We start from the raw sequence: 16,503 nt of genomic DNA, 5'->3' as shown, positions 1-16,503 counted from the left end.
CTCCCCCTTCTGACAGAATAGTATTTGCCTAAGTCTGTAAGGGTGAACACTGAGAGTCTTTATATATTCCATATTGATGTAGGTGTGTAATTTGAAGCACATAAAGTTTTACAACTGTAGAAAAATACATCTGAAAACGCTGACAAGTAGGTATCTTGTCCATCTCCCTATTCTAAGACCCAGCTCCACTTAACTATTCTCAACAGATTTTTCTTTAAAAGACACCAAAATTGTCTAGAGGTTTCAGAGCCTCCTGAGCCAATCTGGTGCACACCTCACTGTGCCTGCTGTTGGAAATTACCTTGGAGTTCCAAAACAAGTAACTCGTGCTTCAGCTGAGGATCCCTTTCTCTTCTACATTTTCAGTGTAACTTACCTCCTTTTTTGTCACTGACACTTTTATGTATTTGAACGCTGCTGTCGTGTATGCCATTAGGAATTTCAACATCAGACTCAGCTTTTCCTGCTCCCACTGCTCTTCCTTAGGCTTCCCAGTCCTCTGACCACTGTGCACCACTACTACCCTTCTTGGGGACTACCCACATGCTTAAAGCTACACACGTATGTACGTACTGTGCTGAGCTGGGGACTCCACTCCCAGCATTGCCCAAGGCTGTCAAACACATGCTGGCCTAGCTTAATTCCATGACACTTCTGCTAATTACTGTTTTGATAATAACAATTTAGCAGTCTTGCAGATATCTTTAAACCTGTAACTACAGGTAAAACTACTGTATTTTGCTGGAAGATGACAAGCAGTGCCAAATTAGTGAAGCTCATAGATGGGACCAGCAGGCAGTGTTGAACTTAGTTTCAGTAGGTATTTACTTAGTAGTGCATGCACAAAAAGTGTGCATTGGAAAATGGTGTTCTTAATATTTCTACAAGAAAATTCTTTAAAATAAACAGCCATGTCCAATACCTACTGATATATCCCCAACCTCATCAATACAAGGTTTGATCCCCTCCATCTCAGTACACAAAATCTGGAAGGGAGAAAAGCATCTGTAGAAGCTAATGCATGCCAAGAATATGCAATCAAACAAAACAAAGAAATCAACAAGCCAACACATGCAGGCGAAATATCATATAAGGAAGCCTTAGGAAGACAGAGACCAAATGGAAGAGATGCAATGGAAACAGAGACTCAGCAATTGCCAGAAAGAGTCAAGAGCAGTCAGCTACGTGAGGCAGGACGGTGAACTATGGGTGAGTTGGTGGTAAATGAGTTATTAGAATTACACGTTCCTACTTTTATTCTTTATTTTACTGGAGTTATTTGCAGTGTCTGTGGAATCCTGCTTTTTCTAAAACAAATGCACTGGGCACTGTGGACAACTGAAAAATAACAGACCAGTAAAAAAAAAAACAACAGCATTTAGAAGCAATAGAGGTGTACAATAAAATATTAGGATGTACAACTCTCAATGTATAAAAAAGTAATCAATAAACAAGCACATGTTTAAATACAAATTCATTGTTGTGTACTGTATGCATCTGAAATAACTCACAGAACATTTCTGTACTAAGTATTCAAGGAACTGTTATGGATAACCAAAAACAGTATTTTAAAGAGTTGGAAAGATTATTCAAAGAGTGTCCTTTCAGTGCACTGTTTACTGCTTTACTTAAGACCTGCAGTTTTAAAACATCAGTGGGAAAACACAGGCAACATTTAATTTTGAAATATGTTCTAAAGATGCTTTGATTTAACACATACCAACCTCCTCATTCAAAATCTTCTGGAGTTGGTGGCCATCTCTTGGGATTCCTCTGCCAGAGATGATGACCATTAAACCATGGTTTAATCATCTACAGCATCACTTGAAATATGGCTGCATCTGTAGGGCATAAATGGAAAGGGAATCTTAGATTTCAGTTGCATTCATTCTACTAATGGCCTTGATAGGCCAAAATGATGAAGTAAGGTGTACTTATAGAGAATCCTGCTTTAAGGCAAAATAAATAAATAAATAAATAAATAAAATCTGACTCAGAATTTCTTTCTGAAATGCAAAAAAAAAAGTTGTCGTTACTGAAGAAAAAAAACATGAAGAAAACATGATGCAAATAGCGATATATTTGATTATTCTTTGTACCCATGTTTCACATGATTACGTAGGGTGCAGCTATACATGCACATGATCTTACAAAAATGAGGGATGGCACAAAGGATGTTCTATCTAGACATCACTGTGGGCAGTTTTAAGGTTAATCACACCTGGTTTTACAGACTCAAGAAGAGGCAGGGCACATGATAGTTAAAACTCCAGGGTGATCTATCTGCTGATCTCACTCCTGTGCAGTCTTTCAAGAGAAAACTTGTCAATGCATACCCATATGTTGAGTTACCACCGAGCATTTAACAATGATGAAATAGATCATTCTGGCATGTTACCCATGAAAATGCTTGTAATTAACTCAAGGAAAATGCACTAAACTTTTTAAAAAATTAAGATCAGAGTAGCTCTCCTTTCAGCTGTGATTACATCAGGAGGTTTCCAGTTGCAGGAGTGCTATCTTATGGTGTGACAGTCAAAGAGGGTGACAAAGAAGTGCCCTTTTTACATGACCACTGATACGTGGGATGAAGGTCACTGATGCCAGGTCACAACCTCGCAGCTACATCATCAACTGATGTGGAAATGTCCCCAGTTAAAGTGGGTAGCAATTTCTAACTTGTCTCACCAAAGAATTTTCTTAATTTTCTTAGTATCAGATCAGCATTATGGGACTCCATTTAGGACAAATGTTCTTCTAAGCCCATCGAGGCTGTATGAAAATGGTACGATGTCTGTTACCCATTAGTAAAGGTCCTTCTGCACGCTGATGTGGAAAAAGGGGTTCCACATGCTGTTACTTCAGATATGAACAGGATCAGGAATTTTACCCTGAAATTAGCCTGGAAATAATTAGAACAGAACCACCACAGCTCACGAACACTGGGATACCCAGCTTGAGATGAGCCATAACAGGCACACACAGCACATTTTACTCAGGACACTAGGGGAAGTCAACAAGCCTCAGTCTGTGTATCCCTTGCTGACAGAGATGGGACAGCAGCATTCTTGGTGCCTTCCCTATAGCTGAATGTTTTGAAGGGAGGGTTGATTAAACAAGGGTTTATTTACTTCCCATGATCTGTAAATACTTTGAATCTTTTGACTTTTAAAGAATTTGCTTCAACCTTTACACTAAAAGTGAGTGTTTTATGCCTATTCACAATTGTCGGTGGATTTTTTCCTAAGGTAGCTGTGCTTAGATGTGTGATGTTGTTTGCACACACCCATACAGACAGAGCCCACCTCTCACAGCAGCATATTTAAACTATCAAGCAAGTTATTAACTTGATAGTATGACCAGGAAAACAGAAAAACACTTTGAGCCAGCTCTCACACGAGAACTTTGAATTCTGAGCCTGGTTTGCCATAAAAGTGTAGGCAAACGTCTGACAGCACACTGAACTCTCGGATCTTTATGTGGCACCTCCTTGTCACCACTATCCAGGGAGGGAAAATTCTCAGAACACCACATTCATATTTGATTCCTAGGAAAAGACCTCTATTTTTTTTTTACTTTACAAGGCTTTCTGTAGCCTCAGGTTAATGAGCTAATTTGTTACTTAATAACAGGGAGGGAGTGTATTTCTACATCCTGCCTGCTGATGCTGCAGTTTAGGAGGCAGGGGGTGTGCTCAGCAGGATGTTTTTTTTTTTTTGTTTTAAACCAAAACCAATAACGAGGGTTGTTGCTGAAGTGATGAGGGACAAGACTCACTTAGGTCTACATTCAGAGCAGCAGGGAGAGCCCCAGGAATCCAGGAAGAACACAAGGTGTGTGTCTGTCTGTGCTTACCTGCTTGCTGCAGGACTTGCCTACAGGCCCCCCAAGGCCTACAGACTGTGGTACCAGCCCTCAAACCAGCTACACTTGTGGATAAACCACGTCCACGCTTTCACCTTTGGCAGCCAGAAGCACAGACCAGTGTGATCAAGCTATGAGTTACCTGGACATGGCATGGAATTGACTTTTGTGTCCCAAAATAACTCTTCAAACTCCCATACATACAACCTGTGTCATGCAAACACAGCCAGTCAGTCAAACTTCTGCAGCGAAGGATATTACAGGAACAGAGAGATGTTACCAGGTTCTGAATTAGGGCTTTTTGCCTCAGCAAAGCTCATGATGCTTCTGCTCAGCTGAGGGATGTCTGCCTGTCCTCCCTCAGAGCAGACTGTGCTCTACCAGCCACCAAGGAGTCTGCTTTTCCCCACTAACAGCCGAGGAAGGTGCAAGAGCCTCGGTCACAATACTTGAAGACCAGGGAAGTTAAGACACCAAGACTAAGCCAGATTTCACCCACAATCTCTCCAAGAACTTCTCCCTTCCAAACTCGTTTTAAAAACTGACACAGACTTTTGAAATGAGGATGTAAAGCAACCCCAATTTAACATCTACTCTGACTGAGCATTACAGGGCAGAGCTGCATGTTCCTTACGAAAAAACAAAATCTCCCAAATACCTTGAGCACAAAAATACCCTCAGATCATCACACATGACAAAAGCTGTAACAGGTACTAGTTTGGGCAAGGGCTTAGATTTAACAGCCTTGAAATTTCTTAAAATAATGATCAATCACTTCCCCACCAAAGACAAAAACACTGAAGGTCTGTTTATTGTTTCCCTTCTCTGCCTGCTTCTCTCATAAAGACTTCAAACACTGTAATTTTTGGCATGACTATGCCAGAGAAAATCCCACATGCAGACACAAAAATAAAAGACATTCTTAGGTTGTTCCCTTTCATTAGCACTGTGCCTCACCCACTTGGTTGTTCTCGCAAGCAGCAGCAAGAACTAGGAAGTCCATCTCAGCTGGCTTTTACCTTACCTTTTGTAATGGCAAATTGCAGTAGCTCAGCTACAAGAAATTATGTCAGTTTTTCTTTTCAACACAGGTACTTTGAAAACTGAAGCAAAAAATGTGGTGGAGCTCAAGCAAGCCCCAGGCACAGAGCAGAAAAGACAGAATTTTGATTTTGGTTCAGCTTTATGCTGATGTCGTCCTGCAACTTCTGCGTAATTAGTGGGCATTTGCACCATTATAAGAGCAGAATCTGTATCCCAAGGTCAAGTTTTGTTGTAGTCTAAACTGGTTTTACTCTGGGAATCTGGCCTATGCAGCCCTTCCTTTGCTACATTTACACGGCTGCAAACAAGTCAGAACATTTTTCTGAGGAGTGAATTGCAGCCAGCGAAAACACAGCCCTAGGCCCATGCTGAAATGGGTAAGGATTTAAAAATGTTTGCAGCAGTTAGTGGTTGGGCACAGAAAAACACTCCACCCTCCCGCCTCCGGCAAGAGAAAACATGCAGACAGTGCAGCGAACTTCATGCGTCAGGATCCATCATTTGGCTTTAAACAAGATCAACAGATTTCCAAAAAGTGAGAAGAGGGGGCAATGCATATGTGCCTCAAGACTCGGTGTGTTGACTAACATCTCTGTTACTCATTGGCGATGTTTAGGGAGAAAAGGCACGGCTCTTGTGCCCAGCAAGCTGTTAAATGGAAGTTTTGTGATGCCTCTGGCACTCTGGAAGAGAAGAAGCTGTGAAGGCCAAACAGGAGCCTCTAAACCCAGAGTCAGTGTCCTTTACTGCTCCTCTCCTCTTTGGATTTGCTACAAGAGATAATGCCATGGGGGAATACAACATGTTCTTGTCCTGTCAGTGCAGATGCTGAAGCCTGAGTGCTCTCCTGGTAACATAAGATTAATGAAAGAGATGTTCTACAGACAACATCTTTCACTCATGCAGGCAAATTGTCTGCCATTCACCTGGTGTAAAATGGAAAAAAAAAAATCCAATCACTAAAACATCACCATAGGAACACCAAAGGAAATTAAACAAGGAATCACATTTTCCTGCTTGTTCTTTAGGGAAACCAGTTTCTCTGCAGGGCAGCAGTATGTTCAGCAAACAGATCTCAACAATTTTTATACCGAGTGCACCATTTCCTATAATATTTTTCTTTCATTTTGTTTAACTCAAATTAGTCTGATCACAAAAGGAATAAAAAGTAATCCAACAACAGTTATTATAATGTTTAACTGCGTGCACACATTGGTGAGCTTAACTGAAAAGCATGCAAAATGCTCCACAGCGTGCCATACACACGCCAGCATCAGTAACACATGGACAATCTCTTTTTCAAGGGAAAGAGGCACACTTTTTGGGAGGAAGGTTTTAGTCTGACTGCTATTTGCCATCTTTAAGTGGATAGCGATACCAAACACTACTGGGTTTCTGCAGTAGAAGTACTGGAAGTCACTGGGTAGTGACTGAGGTTACTCTCCAGTTCCCAGCTTGGTCAGGGGCCTCCTGCCACATCTTGGACAAGTTACATAAATTGCAGGACTACTCACATGTTTAAACACCCAGTGAATCCCTAGGTAAGCTTAACAAATGGCTAAACACTTAATACCAGCCTGAAACAGGACTTCTTAGAGTGACTACCCAGCAGTGAACACTAACGATAAAATTTCCTTTTCTCCCCCCATTGTGTAGTCCATCAAACACCCAAACCCTCCATATGGAACCATCTTTCTACATTCACAGGCTCAGGCTGGCTGGAATTCACCCAGGGTGGGGCACATGGGCGTTAATCTAATAAGGCAGCACCGATAATGCACAGGATGACTTTTTCATGTTGTGTTCTTGTAAAATCTTACTGGAATCTTAGCTGGCAAATGATCTAAAATCTCAAGCTTTCTGTTGTTCTTGTGCAACACAACTGTTAGCGTGTCTGTACAACAGAGCATGAGTAATTTAAAAACGGGACCATCCTAGAGACAGAAGGAAACATGTTGTGAACCCAGAGACATGTTGTCTCAAAGCTCCAGTGCATTTGAAAACCAACCCACCTGATGAATTTGCAGCAGCAGTTCTATTAGCAAACCATTTTTTAGATACTTAAAAAAAAAAAAAGTGACAAAAAAGTAGCTGCAAGTATTAAAAAATAAATAAATAAATTTAAATGGGCTAGATCACATTGGGGCTTAAAAATGTTTCAGAACTTCTTCAAGTACCAGTAGAGGCATTGTGCGTGTTTTTGCTAGGTGTTTATACCTGATCATACAGTTTCGTCACAGAATCTAACTTCTGACATTTGCTAAATGCATATTTTCAAATACTTAGAAATAAAGTTTAGAAAATATGCAATTTCACACAGTCAATCCCTGTACAAGGAATAATCTGTAGGCCCAAATTCTGGTTTCCAAAACAGACTTCTTACAGATGGGCTGTGAGCGCTTTTGTATCTTTTACTGTTGATGTTATGAGAGAAAAAGGTTGCTGTCCTCACTGTAAAATTCTATTTGAAATGAGTGAATCTATGTATACTTTTGGCTAGAAGCACAGCAACTGCTAGCATTGACCGTGCTCCGTGCTGACTCACCTCTCAGTTATCCTGTTTCAGTAAGATGAGAAGTTACAGGAAACAAAAAGAAAATTCATCATCCTCATCCACAGTTGTAAGGAGGAATCAAGCATGATACTCATGCAGTTCTGCTACGTAAATCAAGGGAATAATCTATGGAGACTGCAGGTGTGTATTCTCCACACACACTGACCAGCAGAGCTGTGTGAAGGCAGCTTGGAGCAGCTCACCTGGAGGCTGGGAGCTGTTGCTGTTATGGCCACTTCCAACCATTTGCTCAGTCCTGACACAGTTACATTGGAAAAACGTTTTACATGGATCACTTCTGAGAAATGTTAAAGTCCATTTGGGGGAATGAGGCCTGCAGCACGGGAGAGATCTCTGCTGACAGGACACTTGCTTCAGCAGCACCTGCACGTCATGGCGATGTAATCTGGCACCGAACCGCATGACTGCCACTACAGCTGGGGCTGCTCGTTGCCATTTTCACCATCTACCTGCCTGCTTTTCCAGTCACGTTTCTTCATTTTCACTTCTCCTCCCCGCACACCTGAGGCAGCGTGGCTCAATTTGCGCTTCCCAACCCATCTCCCACCCCTCAGGGTGTGCTCCCCGGGCACAGCTCTCCCCCTTCACTGAGGGGACAGCCCCTGAGGCGATCACCGCGTGAAACGGCATCGTGGTTCCCTCAGCACTGCCAAAATGCCTGGGCTCGCCCCACCGACCCCTCACGGTGCCGAGCGCCCCATGGCGCAGCCAGAGCCCTCTCCCTGAGGCGGGCGGGCACACCACAAGATGGCGCCCAGCCTCGAGCACCACCTGGGGCAGAAAACAGCATGCCATGGTGGCCTGAGGAACACAGCAGACTACAGAAACACACATAACACCCACATGGAGTAGTAGCGATGGCGATGGTGTAGGGGACACTACACAAACCCACCCCACCGAGCACCGTAAGCCCGGCAAGGCTTTCCCCGCACGCAGGCGCAGCGCCGCCCGCCCTCACTGCCCGCGCAGGCGCCGCCCGCGGTCCCGGGAGCGGGGCGCCCTGAGGCGCTGAGGGGCCGAGAGGGGCCGGGGGTGCTGTTGGGGACGGGTCCCTCAGGATCTGGTCCCTCAGGGACCAGCAAAGGGTTTTGGGGTGCTGGAGAAGGGCTTGGAGTGTTCCCGTGGGCGAACGTCCTGTTAAAAAGTTTAAGGAACGTGTTTAAGTAACGGTGTTAGTGAAGTGTTTTGAAAAAGTCTTCGTTCTGCTCAGGGTCGCTTGCAGGCAAGTAATCCGCATTGGGGTGTAAAGCCACAGGTTTTGTGGGCTTGGTTTCGTTTTTGAGAGAGTTGAACGGGTCTGTTGGAGCTAACCTATAGGCTTGAAGTTATTTTTGCTTCTTGGTAGTAAGAGAACCAAATTTATGACAAGCTCAGTACTGTATTGGTATGATAAAGCATTTTGTAGTCTTGCTTGGATTAAGAAACAATAATATCACAGATGGGGTCTGTGGGTTTCCTTTTTAATGTGCAGATTGTTAAAAATTCCCAATTAAATTGACTCCCTGTAGTAATTATGTCCTTTTTTTTTCCCTAATAGGATGCCATAGGTTGAATTTGGAACAACCAGAGGGAACGCTGACTTGACAAGACAAATGAAGATGAGGAGATAACCGAGGTGTCCTTGGTACAGAGCCAGGAAGAGCAGAGCTGCTGGGTTAGTAACACTTTGGCATGTTTCATCTTGGAAGAGGAAGCCCCTTGTGCCAGTCCTGTGTTGCCCAGCGACTTCTTTGTGGGATTTTATTTTTAAGAGGCTTGTGTTTTGAAATTCCCAGTGGCAAGTTTTAGGTAAACAGAGGGCGTAGCTGACGATTTTCCAGCTGCATTTTGGTCATTAGCAGGTGGTTCACAAGTGCTAAACTAAGTCAGATATTGCCAAATCAATTTAAAGTTGATACATGCTGAGTGGTGTGATTTATCATTTTAATTAAGTTGCTTTTCTGAGCAAACTGGGAATGCATATTATAATCTAAAAGTCCACTTGTATGAGTAATTACTTTTTCAAGCAGCATCCCCAGAAGGATCAAATGAAATAGATTATTTTCACAGACCTGGGTACCTGATTCTTTTTTTTTTTTTTTTTTTTTTTAATAGAAAAGATTAATTGTTTATACAGATGGACAATAAAAATCTTGTGGCTCCCAGCAATCCTTTTATTGCTGCTTGGGTTACACAAAGGTTAAACAAAGGACTGGTACTTAACAACCTGGCTTTGTAAGGATTTTGAGTTAGACAAGCAGTAGGAGCCATTCACATTAAGAAAATACTTTGTTTGGAGTGAGCTTTTTTTTGATGAGTTTGATGTTGTAGGATCTGACTTGGATATACAAGCATAGTATAATATGTCAAAGTACTTCATAAGTTGTCTTGATCCTGCATAACAACTGAAAAAAGACATCACTGCTATAGATAGCACTAGGAGGAAAAAAAAAAAACGTAATAATGGAGAACACCTAAAAATTTTTTGTAGGATTTTTCATCTCAAAGAACAAGTACCATAGATTTTTATTACTGAAGGAAAAATAGTACACAAAATTCATAGCCAGATCCTGTATACCAGTTAGTAGTGCCATTTGTCACCTTGAAGAAAAGGTATTCATAAAGCAAGATTCTACTTAGTGCATAAAACCACTGTGTAACTTCAGCAGGTGTCTTTATGAATGTAACAGTTAGAAAATAAGCTCTAGTATTTCTTCTTAGAGTTTTTTACTCATTTCTGCAGCCATGTGACTCATAATCAGGTGAAAAGGGTACTACGTGTAACTCATTTTGTTTTTTAACAGAGACTGTCCATCTCAAGATGGAAGAACCAGCGTCTGATAAATTGACATCTTTGTGCAATACTCCAAAGGACTCTGGCTCAGCAGCTCCCCAGAGGACTGGTTCAGGGAAGCAGGTATAAAAACTTGTTTTTCCAATAATGTGATTCTTCATAGTAAGAAAAATGCTTATGAAATCATCAAGTAGTTGGAAGGTAGCTTATACGTACAGCTACAAGGTTGTGCAGATAAAGGGTGTAAGGAGTGTTCTTGGCATGCCTTGCTCTGAATACGCATACGTTTGCTGTGAATAAAGTGATGTATTCACTATTAGCAGTCTACCAAAAATCCCATACTAGTAATTTTCAATACTACTTAGTTTTCTCAAGCCAAAGTTGTCTTTCCATGTCTATTTGCACTTGAATATAGTACGCTCTGATTGCAGTTGGGATATTCTCCATAATGCCAGACTCTTCTTGGGATTTCTCCTAGCATGTGTACTGTGATGCTGTCACACTCACCGTAGTGCATGTTACTAAAAACTGCATTTATGCTGGATAAAGCTAGGTTGCAGACGTTCCTTAGGTAATCCTTCTCACCCTTATTTTAGTATTTTCCCACAGGTAAAAACGTTAGACACAAACTATAAAAATACTTATTTTGAAGAAAAAAATACTTTTTAGATGTTCATTAGTAAAAGACCTCAAAGCATGAACAAGTTGAAATACTTAGAAGTAGAAAATATGTTTTAGTGCTAATGCAGGAAACGTGGTGGGATGCAACAACAGCAACAAAAAATCTCCATTAAACAAGAGGAGAAATCAAACCAGATGAAATAAAATCAGCAAAGCTGATATATGCCATGTCTTCTGCACAAAGACTAGATGAGTAGCTTTCCCTTAGTAAGGATTATTGGATTTGGTCCTAGACAACATGGAGGTATGTTTTCCAGTAAATTGCACCCATGTGTGCAAACACACTTGAAAGGAAGGAATCAACTTGTTAACTTTAAGTTTACAAATGCTACAGTGACAATTCAGAAGTCTGGTTACAATTATCTCTATGTATATGACATATTCTGCATGGAGTTCAGTTTCGGTTCTTTGAAATTTGATCAAAGATGAGACTTTTGTGATCTTTCTCTCTTTTGCTGTTCTTCATTTTCTTCAGCCAATGAGTGCAACTCTAAGGGAACGATTAAGGAAAACAAGACGTTCATTTAATGCTAATTTTACAGTGGCAAAGCGGCTCAAAATAGACAGTGAAGAAAAAGACTGTGCTGATGTTGACACAGAACATCTGCCAAAAAGAAGTGTGGATTGTTCCAGGTTACAAGATGGTTCTGAAAGCCTGGAAGGAAACTGCACTGGGCATACATGTTTCAAAAGTCCCTCACAGAACAGTCTCCGTGAATCAGGAGAGAATGAGGTTAGGGTTGATCTTAGTCACCAACAGTCCCTGGAAGAAAAACTAAGGCTGGTGAAACAAGTGCAAGAGAAGGAAGAACTACTTCGAAGGCTCAAAATGGTCAAGATGTACCGATCTAAGGTGAGGAGAACCTCTGAAAAAGCACTTCTAAATCACACTTTGAAGTGAAATGGAGTCAAATCTTCATTTACTGATTTAAGTTACAATACTGAGCCATTTAGTTTGTGTGGCATTTGTATATTATCTCAGTTTTAAGCATATTATAAACATAGATTCGCAGAGTATGAAACTGATTTGTCATTTGCTGAAATGTCTTTTTTGTCCCAATTTCAGAACAACCTGTCTGAACTGCAGGCTTTGATAGCGAAATGGAGAAGCAGCACCCAGCTGATGCTCTATGAGCTACAGTCAGCTTTTTCTGCAGATGGCAAGAAAGTGAGTCTCAGTCAACTGGTAGATTCTTTTGGGTTAGAAGACCAGTTACTGCACTACAGCAGAACAGAAGAAGATTTTGTAGACACCTAATCTACTGGTGCAAAGTTTTCAATTACACACATGCATAAGCAGAAAAGACTGAATGAATTCTGATAACCTTAGAAGTGTCAATCAGACAGTGAACTTTGTTTTCCAGGAGGGTTTCTCATGAGCTACTGGTGAAACTGTACATAGATACGGTAGGCACTGTAAAAGGCATTACTCTACAGAAGAGATTGAGCCCATGCTGACTTTTGGAAAACACATTTTCAGATGCTGGTCAAAACAGTTGCCTTTAGGGGAACTGTTCCTCCTAACCCTTCGGCCACAGCCTGTGGTAGTAGAAGGGAAGGGTAGAAAACAGGAATTGACATCTGTCTGCTGTACTACATTATGGGAAAGCTGCAATGTTCTGGTTTTTTTTTTTTTTTTTTTTCCCCCTTTGTATAAGAAAAGTGCTCCCTTGTCTAATGAAGTGCTTCAACTACAGCATTGCTTACCTTTCTGCAGTAAAGCTGAATAAAACAGCATTTCATTTATCCTCCAATAAACGTTGTCTCTTCAAAATGTTTTTCTATAATTTAAGTTGAAATTGCTCATTTTCTCACTTCTAAACACATATTGGTATGACTCTTCAGCTTTTATTCTCCTTAAAATCATCACTTATCTAGTGTAACATTACATAAATCTCTCCTGTGAATATTTTTTCATACGCAATCACGATTGTCATTGGCTGTACCTTAACTGTTCAGTATGGATGCTATTTTTCCTGTTTTCCTTAATAAGGAGCAATTTCTTAGATACCTCAAGTGGAAAGAAAATCACAGATGAAATAGTTCATTGTAACACTGATAGGCCTCATTAGACTTAAGTTTGGAGTCACAAGAATTCTTAAGAATACTGAATGCTGCTGCCTGCTGAGAATTAATGAAGAGATTATTGAATAACCTTTATTACTGATCACAGTTTGAGTATTAAGAAACTATTTCTTCGTGCCTCTTTAGCTTACTGAGAAATGATGATAGGGCTTCCTGATAGGGGTACTTCTTTTCCCCAAGACCTTTGGCAATTTGGAATTCTGTTGCTTCTATGGAAGTTTTCAACAGGAAGAAAAAAAAATGTTGCAAAAAGAGTGCAAGATATAATTAGAATCCTTAGAGACCTGTTAGAGGTGATAAAGCAAAAAAGCAGCTGCAGTGAGGTTAAAACAGAAGTAGTTCTCCTTATAAGCACAGAACGTTGCTAAACCTAAGGTATCAAAGTTAATGTTCTTAGAAAGGGGTAAGTTTAGATTTTATGTGAATTTATGGAAGTGGAAGAGAAATTAAAGCATGGAAGAGAGAAACAATTTGTAGATGTAAAATCACATCTTTCTTGCAGTACTTCATTTCAAAATGTCCTCCAATTGCATATTGCAGACTAAGGATATGCGTTCTACAACTACATCTTCCACTTATTTTCTGTAATGAGCTATATGTTTATATAATCAAAACAGCAGAAGTATATCAAAACAACAGAAAGATAATACTAAGTATAAAATATATGAAACAGACAAACGTGCATCTTTCAAACTGGTACTATTTTAAAAGAAATTACAGAAGAAAGTGTTGAGAGTTTAGGGAGAGAAGGTGTATGTCCAAACTCTGGGTCTTAGACAAGACCAGTTTCCTATACATCTACCAGGACTGGGCTTTTTAAAGAATAGGGAATGTTCTTGATCTCAGTCTTTCAGCTTCTGCCTGAAGAATTCCAAACTCTTCTTCTTGTTCCCTTAGGAGATCCCGCAGGTGTTTCTGCTTCAAAATCTCTTGGTAACGCTGCTTTGCGTTCCTTTCAGAAACACGCTGTATGTCTGCATAAAACAAAATACAAGGGTCACCCTGTACATACAGTGACTGCATAGTCTTTATACAGGACCTGCTCCAGAGTTATTCCAAGTTCTGTATAAAATAGGCAAGTTAGCTTTAAGAGTCTTTAGTGAATAAGGCAAATAAATAAATAAAAAAGGCACTGGGTGCACACCCAATGTGTTAAAACCATTTTACAAGTGAAAAGAACTACACAGTTTTCCTAATAAGGCATACCCTTCTCAGCTTCTTGGTCCTCTGTTCACTTGACTGTATGGAAAGTCAATTAACTTTGGCTACAAGAGCACCAATCTCTAGGTATGATCTTATGTAAATAGCATTAAATATGGTGTGGTAGAAAAGCTAATTGTGCATGTAGTGTGATAGATAGGAATTTCTTTTCCCTTAGGTGATGCTGACGGAGAATAGGACTGTCTAGCTTAGGAGGTGTTTTCTGAATGTTCTTTGCTTGTGACTTAAAGTGCGTTACTGTGACTTACCAGCTGCCCGAGAGATATGCCTCCTTTCTGAAACAGACACAAGCATTTCCTTTAGCTGAAGGCTGAGCTCATAGTTTGCCTGCTCTTTTAAAGCGATGCACTTCTCCAACTCTCTAATTCTTTTCTGACGGTGCTTCGTATTCTTCTTGTGCAACTGTCCATTTCCAAAAGAATAAAGCAAATGCATGAGATAATACAGAAGACAAACTTTTGATGGAAGCCTACAATCTTCAACACTGTCTTGTAGCTCAATTCATTTTCATGTGCTTTGATTTGCTAGCTTTACTTTGTATAGTGTCTTTCAGTATGCTTTATGCAGTTCTAATACAAGTAGCAGACGAACAAAAAGGCATGGGCCAAGGAGAGAGAGATTTAATAGAAAACTTGAAAGACTAAAGCAGGGAAAGGAAGTCAGTGGAATCAGCGCATTGAAAATACTCCCTTGGCTGCCAGCCACTGTGGAAGATAGGCTATTGTGCTGATGCTGTCTTCAAGGGCTGTAAAGGGCCAGGGTAAATACCAAAGATTGAAAAGGAACACAGAGAAAATGGAAGCTGATGTCAGCTACAGTAACCTGGAGAAAATCCAGTGGAATCCCTTACAGACAAGGACAGTCATAATTTAAATGTTGAAATAGGTAAGGGAGCCAGCAAATCAGATTGCTGTGTCTGTGTTATTTTGAATATAGGAGGGTAGTGATATGAACAGACCGGTAGTCCAGAGAAACAGCTCTAGGCAACTTGAAAAAAACATTGAAAGATGAATAAATACATAGGTGTGTATATGTATATATACATTCATCTGTGTGTGGAGTTGTGGCTGTGCTTTAACAGTCCTTGAGTTAGCTGAAGAGGTGGTATGCTGATGTGGGATGCTGTTATTCCTTACAAACACCTTTTGCTAATGAAGGAGAGGAGTTGCATTTAAATTAAGGATGTCTCTCAAATGCGGTGGTTCGCTTAGAAATAATTACCTTATCCATGACATCAAGAGTCTGCTTCATCACTGAAATGCGGTGGGCAATGCGACTGTCATAGTTCAGCATGGTTAGGAACTGAGAATTAAAAACAGAAGGAAAGGAGGTTGTTAAGCCTTTGCTGTTCTCAACAGTTCCACACTTCTGTAAAGACAGTCATGATACGTAAAACTCAAAAAAAAAAAAAACAGAATTCAACACAGTGGAAAACCTTACTAGTGATCATAAATGGATATGTTAAAGATAGTCTTGCCATACAATAGACTATGCAGCCGTTAAGAAGCATTTTATGTTTTGATGGAAACAAAGACCATATGAATTTGTTGTGAGGTTGTCAAAAAAAACAACAAGATATACTTTTACTTATATGATCATCAAAGCTAGCACAGGTGGAGGCCAAAGGTACACAGAAGACAGGTTTCTGTGGATGTAACATTTATCTTTCTGAAAAAAACATCCCACCAAACTGACAGATAACAGTTCTGTGGTTTGTCTCCAGTTAAAAGAAGAGAAACAGAAAAGACCCAGCAGGCTCCTTGCCTACAGCACCAAATTGCTTTCATTCATTTTTTCTATGACTAGCCCTCATTCCAGGCATTCTCAGGTCCTGGCCCCCATGTGTTTCTCTGAGCCATGTTTCTTTCTGCTCCTGTCATGGTCTCTGTTGCCCTTCCTACTAGCCCTTTCCTACTAGCATTTCTACTCAAAAATACCATTGCTATGGGCAAGGACAAGTCTAACTGGCAAACAGTGCATCTCTTTAAGTGAAGTTTGACATAACGTAACAGCGACACCCTGGTGATAAATTTGTTGCAAGAACTTTTCAGTGCATTGTCTCATCACCTCTTCAGAAAGCTGTTTTGCTGATGTTAGTTTCAGAAGTCCCATGGCTGTGATTCAGAAATGAACAAGCAGTTTGGACAGGCAGAACTAATGAAGCCTGAGCAGAACAGATGTTTGGGTTTTCTTCTGATCTTTTGATTGAATTGCAATATCTTTACTCACTCTCCAATATTCTTTATTTTCCCTGTGCTTT

The 16,503-nt window shown here is 40.6% G+C and overlaps 2 protein-coding genes across 2 annotated transcripts in view; one reads left to right on the top strand and one right to left on the bottom strand.

Moving 5' to 3' along the window:
• The first annotated feature begins 8,496 nt into the window (after positions 1 to 8,496).
• SFR1 (SWI5 dependent homologous recombination repair protein 1) lies at positions 8,497 to 12,895 on the top strand. The gene is made up of 5 exons (XM_082765291.1): positions 8,497 to 8,705; positions 9,021 to 9,137; positions 10,267 to 10,379; positions 11,413 to 11,790; positions 12,004 to 12,895. The coding sequence occupies exons 3-5, from the start codon at positions 10,284 to 10,286 to the stop codon at positions 12,193 to 12,195; spliced, it is 666 nt and encodes a 221-aa protein (XP_082621417.1). The 5' UTR covers positions 8,497 to 8,705; positions 9,021 to 9,137; positions 10,267 to 10,283; the 3' UTR covers positions 12,196 to 12,895.
• A 943-nt stretch (positions 12,896 to 13,838) lies between these two features.
• The window catches only part of CFAP43 (cilia and flagella associated protein 43), a gene marked incomplete at both ends in the record, with an annotated part of 41,276 nt that continues 38,611 nt past the window's right edge, over positions 13,839 to 16,503 (bottom strand). Inside the window, 3 exons of the mRNA XM_082764644.1 lie at positions 13,839 to 13,996; positions 14,492 to 14,645; positions 15,465 to 15,545. Of these exons, the coding sequence (XP_082620770.1) occupies positions 13,839 to 13,996; positions 14,492 to 14,645; positions 15,465 to 15,545 (393 nt within the window). The remainder of the gene's footprint in view (positions 13,997 to 14,491; positions 14,646 to 15,464; positions 15,546 to 16,503) is intronic.

This window comes from Aythya marila (genome assembly GCF_965140915.1).
Source record: "Aythya marila genome assembly, chromosome: 7".
NCBI classification, from domain to species: domain Eukaryota; kingdom Metazoa; phylum Chordata; class Aves; order Anseriformes; family Anatidae; genus Aythya; species Aythya marila.
The sequence above is the reverse complement of the archived record's forward strand: the minus strand, read 5'-3'. Positions and strand labels throughout refer to the sequence as shown.

Coding starts and splice junctions, on each gene's coding strand:
- SFR1 (XM_082765291.1), top strand. CDS start 10,284: ATGGAAGAACCAGCGTCTGATAAATTGACATCTTTGTGCAATACTCCA. Junction 10,380..11,412: donor GGACTGGTTCAGGGAAGCAG/GTATAAAAACTT, acceptor CATTTTCTTCAG/CCAATGAGTGCAACTCTAAG. Junction 11,791..12,003: donor TCAAGATGTACCGATCTAAG/GTGAGGAGAACC, acceptor TCCCAATTTCAG/AACAACCTGTCTGAACTGCA.